Source organism: Diorhabda carinulata, chromosome 5 (genome assembly GCF_026250575.1).
Source record: "Diorhabda carinulata isolate Delta chromosome 5, icDioCari1.1, whole genome shotgun sequence".
Taxonomy (NCBI): Eukaryota; Metazoa; Arthropoda; class Insecta; order Coleoptera; family Chrysomelidae; genus Diorhabda; species Diorhabda carinulata.
This window is the reverse complement of record NC_079464.1, coordinates 17,938,252-17,944,251: the sequence shown is the minus strand read 5'-3', so window position 1 is coordinate 17,944,251 and position 6,000 is coordinate 17,938,252. Positions and strand designations below refer to the sequence as shown.

The 6,000-nt window shown below is 30.1% G+C and overlaps 1 protein-coding gene across 2 annotated transcripts in view; it reads left to right on the top strand.

Moving 5' to 3' along the window:
* The first annotated feature begins 1,978 nt into the window (after positions 1 to 1,978).
* LOC130894300 (neurotrimin-like) overlaps positions 1,979 to 6,000 on the top strand; it is a 58,623-nt gene continuing 54,601 nt past the window's right edge. Inside the window, exon 1 of one of the 2 annotated variants that reach the window (XM_057801023.1) lies at positions 1,979 to 2,203. In XM_057801023.1, coding sequence (XP_057657006.1) covers positions 2,098 to 2,203 — 106 coding nt within the window. In that variant the 5' untranslated portion in view covers positions 1,979 to 2,097. The remainder of the gene's footprint in view (positions 2,204 to 6,000) is intronic. The other variant, XM_057801024.1, reaches the window with a different exon arrangement.

Here is a 6,000-nt window from a genome sequence, read left to right as displayed (position 1 = left end):
TTGGTCCCTGGTAAAGCGAAAAAAAAGTAGAATTATTTTTAAACAACGTTTTTTTTCCTTATTCAGTAGAATGTCTTTTTTTCCAGCGATATAATCTCAAAGCTATCTTGGACTTGTCGTAACTTCATCTCGTTTCATTAGGAAGATGCCCTAGCTGGAAACAAGTTACATTGAAAGCGAGATAAGATGGCAAATTACTTCTTAAGTGGAGTTTAAGTTAGGGAATGGATGATATCAAAGTGTTATTGTTGAATTTGGAAAGTGTTAATTCCGAATATTTACGAGGTGATTACATGATTTGGAAACTGAGATTCATTTCAACACGAAAGATAATAAATTATTTCTACAACAGTCTTTATCAAAATATGATTTAATGAAGTTAATAAACTTTTTTAGGAAATATATTGTCGTTTCGTAAATGTTTTTTTTATTCAATTTCGTATAAATCTACGACGATTCTAAATCGTGTTGTCCAATAAAACTTTAGCTCCTCGTGGAGTTTGTAGCAGGAACTTTCGAATCGAATTTATGCTTACTGGACAGTTGAAGCAGGTATTTCAAAATTCTTTAGTAGACAACGAGAAAAACGATAAAAAAGTACATCGTTTCGCTCCGTATTGATTCAATAGTGAAAATAATTTTCTTAACAATATTTAAATTTCTTAGTTCGATCCTGTAAGGAGTTACAGAGGAGAAAGAAGGACGAAATAAGTGGAAAGTTTATCTGGCGAAGTTTATCTTACCGTAGTACATAATCTCGGATTTGGATCTCTAGAAAACGCAGTCTCTAATAGGGGAACGAAGTCATTGCGTTGGTTCTTCGGTTTATCAAAAGATTTCGGGGATTGAAAGCTGCGACTATATTCATTGTCGTCGGGCATTTAGAAATGCTGAGATAATTTTCTTTTAGGATCTGTCCTCGTAAAACTTGGAGACTTTAAACCCTTTTAACGTCAAATATACAGACGATAACGATGATGATATTAACAAAGGAAAATTATTTTCTATTATAATACAATTCGAACAACCTGTACATTTGTATAGTTCAATGTGAGTTAGATAGAAACAGGGATAATCAAAACTCACAATAACGAAAAAGTTTTGAAACTGAACGAAAAAAACTATGAAACGTGTACGATTTGTGATTGATATGATTTTTTCAGCTTTTATGTAATAAGCTCAATACAGACGAATACTACGAATCTACTAAAATGTTTCTCAAAGTGTCATTTCGAAGATATTTCAATTAGAATTTCATTATAAAGATTAATTTATTAATTAATATTTGTAATTACATAAACCGGTCAAAGAAATTAACAACAATGATGGTATGAACAAGAATTTGTTTTAATGGCTGTACTGAGTTAATTTTGGACAAAAACCTGACACAACAAGGATACAGTGTTTTTGATTTTTGATGTGATAAAAAATTGAATTGAAAATACCATCAAATTTCGTTATTCTAATGTCCAATATAGAATTTATTCATGAAACAAGTTGTATATACTTTTGGTTAGAGAAAAAAACAAATGATATTTATACGTTATTGGTTTCATGGTTGTGTGATACCTGAAACATCCAAAAATCCCTTTGTCAGAACAAATTTATAAATGTTTATACATCGAAGTGCTAAAATTGATTGATCACCATCACGTACGATGAGTTGTTATAGCATTTTCATGTTTTGGATTATGGTAAACTCGTTTACAGCGACAGTGTCAAATCAATGATAATTTTTTCATCATTGCCCACTTTCCAAACGTACATAACAAAAAAAATGATAAGCCATGAATTTTATGTTCTGGAAGCTTTTGAACTAACCTATAAAATTATTTGGGAATCGTCAATATATCCAATATGGAATAAATTAAGAATTTTTCGGTTCGGAACGGCCCGTTCACGGTAAGCACGTGGTAGGAGGCGCGCGTTCAACCTCCAAAATCTTTGCGTCTGCCTCCAACAAAATCGTCGTGCAGTCCGATACGGGAAACGGCAACGAACGCTCGTTCTCGGAGGCGGCTTTTTATCACACCGAAGGCGGGATTTTTGACGATTGCTAGTGTTGATGATAGGAATAAATTTTTTTTCGTGCTGATAATGCTGTTTGTGGAAGTGTTTGTACAACAGACGCAAATGTTATTGTTAGTGACATTATTACTGATTGACCTTGTTTCAACCAGAGGGTATAACCACCATAGTTATGGTGAGTTTTCCTACAAAATTTTTGTGAAAAAAGGTTGATGACAATTTTTATTGTCAAATTTATTAATTCTTTCTTATGAATCTTCTTTAATGTAAAACAGTCATCAAATATTTCTTCTTAATTAAAAAAAAATAGTCTTTATACGTTATACGCTGAGTATCAATTGAGGTTCCATAATTTTATGAAATTTTTTGAAAAAAATGTAATTCTATTTATTTAAATCTACGATCTTTTCGAAAATTATCCATTTAGTTTCGTTCTAACGAAATTGGCCTCTTTTTTGTATTATACTTTGTATTTTTTACCCTCACATTTTTTCCTAATTAAACAAAAACTGGAAAAATCTGAAATAATGAGGGAAAATTAGTTGTTTTCCATATTTCACTGTGGATTTATCTTGTTTCCACTTGAAATTATGAACAACAGTAATTTTTTGTATCTTTATATGTATCTATATATATATTATATATATATATATATATATATATATATATATATATATATATATATATATATATATATATATATATATATATATATTCTATAATTTAGCTCGATTTTCCTTGGAAATAACGAGAATTTTGACGAATCTCTTGATGGGTTGATGCAAAATTTATGCTCAAGTTGGGTGATGACATAATTTTAGAGCAAATTGTGTCTAGAATAAATTCTTTGTCTAAAATAGTATACAGGATGTTTAATTTGAATGTCTAATTAGAAAATTTTCTATTCTAAAGCTTCTTAATCAATTGATTCAAAATCCTGATGATAAACTGAATTTTCAGAAAGACGAAACGTTCAAATTAGAAGCTTCAAATATAACTCAACACATATAATAATTCTAAAGCACTCCTTATAATATCGAGCGACGATTTTGAAATAATTTTGAACAAAATAGAGCTCTGTTTATTTTTATTTCTTCAAACAATAAGTTATTTGTTTGAAATAAATAATTTATCAAAAAATATTGTCGGAATAAACTTCTTTATCCGATATAATCTCAAAAAATGTTCAATTATTCAGTTATATTTTCTCGTCCTTTCGGAAAATCTTATCAATAGTCAACGATATGTGAAAATCCCTGTTTCAGCTTCGACAACTTATGCTTATTTTTCATGATAGAATTACTGATTTAAAAATCGAATCGATTCCTCAACATATCGCTATAAAAGTATAGTTTTCAGTGTTGAATGTTTGAAAGTTATAACAAAATTGTCGACAACTGAATAGAAAAGTTTTGGAAAAGTCCGATCACATGCAACAAACTATTCACTCGACTTTCCAAAGTGCATTTGGGACGGAATTTTTTCAGTTTAAAAAAAAACAATTGATGTATTGAATGTGTTCAATAAAAATTCAAATAGTCTCCATATTTAATGTTCAATCTTTTAGAGTGCACTTTAAGATGTGATATTGGTAAACGGTATAATCTGTCTTGTATTCTCCTTATTTCCATACATCTGGATAATCAATCAAAGTCATTAAATGCATCAATTCACTCACTCAAAATATCAAAACTCTGAAAGATTAAATTTAAACTTTGAAACAAGAATTTGTGAGTGTACAATAATTCATCTTCTTGATTTATTATTCATATCGTGTATTTACCAAATTGTTTGTCCAGGAACCTTCGGAGATCTGTTATCTACCATCAGAACCGTACCATCGCCATATCGTATATTGTACATCCATATGCGAGTTTATTAAATACCCAATTATCGAACCTCGAGGCTCTAGCTGTAGCTGTTTGATTAAAATACTAATTTTCAATACAACTTATATCTTTCTGATCTATGTCAAGTCGCTTCAGTATTCAAACTTGTTTATGGTGTTACACTCTGTCAAAAGCTTCTTCGTAATCTATGAAACGTATAACTACATCTTTCCTTTGTGCGTAGCAGTTCTGAAACAGTACTTGGGTTGTAATTAGATCCTCTCTGGTACTGAGACCACTTCTAAATCTGTATTGAGACGAACCAACTTTCGCATGACTCATCAAGCAATTTATTCTGTGGTTTTCGCATCTTGTTGCGTTGCTCTTTCTGGACAGAGGGATGGAAAGAGATACAAGACATTTAGTTGAGAAGTTTACTGAGTTCTAAAATCCACTTCGTTTATTTCCTCTCCCCAATCCATAAGGATCAACTAGTTCGTTTGGTATGCCTTGTCCGGTTTTGGTATTGAAGTCGCCATTTTTGGCATATACTTGGATGGTATTAAGGTTTTTGAACGTGTTTTCAATCTGAGCAATGCCAGCGATCTGAACGTAACAGAAAGTTACTCACTGATTTCTAAAATTATTATTTCATCCCCTTTCCGATTATTTTGTCCTGGTCTCTAATTCGTTGCTCTGAATGCTCAAACAAGCCTTGCGTGGTAGTTTTTAATACAAAATTTTCTCTAATCACTTAAGATTCATATCCAACTCCGAAGTTATATGTAAAATGTCTAAGTGAAATATAATGTTCGCCTCAACGAAAATTATTTGTTAACCGAGTCGAATTGTTTCTATTTTGAGTAATCCACCTCCGTTATCTCATCATTAATGATGAAATTTCAGCAAAATAATATGCCGAAGGGCTTCATTAAATGGATATGTGCCAGATGTTGGAAACAGTTTATGTTAAGTAATTATAAATAAAACAATTCTACAGTCAGTGCGTTTGACATGTATACGAATTAACTACGAATAAAATTAACGTTTAAACATTTTTTAGGGTGTTTTTTCTCTTAAAATGGTATTAAACACAAACCAGAAGCTTTACTTAATCTATGTTTATATGAAAAGTTTTATTTCTGTATCAATTAGATATAATAAAATGAGAAAATGACCAATTTATAGAACAGTTAGATATTTGATATTATACATATTTCATAGTTATAAAAAGTCGAAACTTTTGTTGAAAAGAAACGCGCTCTAGATTTCAGGGGAAAGTAACAACTTCCGAGGAAGCGATATATTTTTCAGTTGTTACGTGTGCCGACATTCACCACTTAACTTCCCTTTTATATTCATAATGGAAACGAGACGATTGTTTCAAACATCTGCTACAAACACACTTTTATTTTGACAGAAATGTTTTTTATCCATAATTTTGTAAGTACTTCACAAGTATGTTCAATAAATTCTTCCAATTTACTAGTTTTACAACTGTTTTCTATATTTAGTATATCAACCTTCTGATTCACTCCAGCCATAGATAAATCTTCAATTTCTTAGACCTTTTGATATATAAATACATTCAAATGTTCTTGATTGATGAATTTTAAAATTAGTTTTTTATAATTCTTTTTATAAAATAAAAATTAAAAACAAAAATATATGAATATATATAAAATAATTGGCACCTCTCATCCGTCAACGTTCCCTGTCAATAGAACTATAGTTGGCACAACTTTTCAATATAGGCGCGTTCGGAAACGCGATTTCTATCACGTGATCAGATCTACATAACTGAACGCGGTAAATGATAATCCTTAGATCTATACATATGTTTCTAAATCGTATTGATTTTAGGATTCTTCTTTTATAAAATTAAGAGATTGATGAAAACTTGACGTTTTCACTAATTTTAAGTCTTTATTAAAAAAAGATAATATTATTCACTTAATTATCTTAGCACAATTTCTTTACTGCTTTTTCTGTCAATATTATATTTAATTCCAATATCTTCTTTTTCATTATCTTCTCATTTGATCTTTAATTAAAAATCTGTGAAGCTTCCCTTTCTCAATTATCAATATTCCTTCTTAATTATTCAAACTCATTTTATTTGGATGTTTTCAATATAACTATG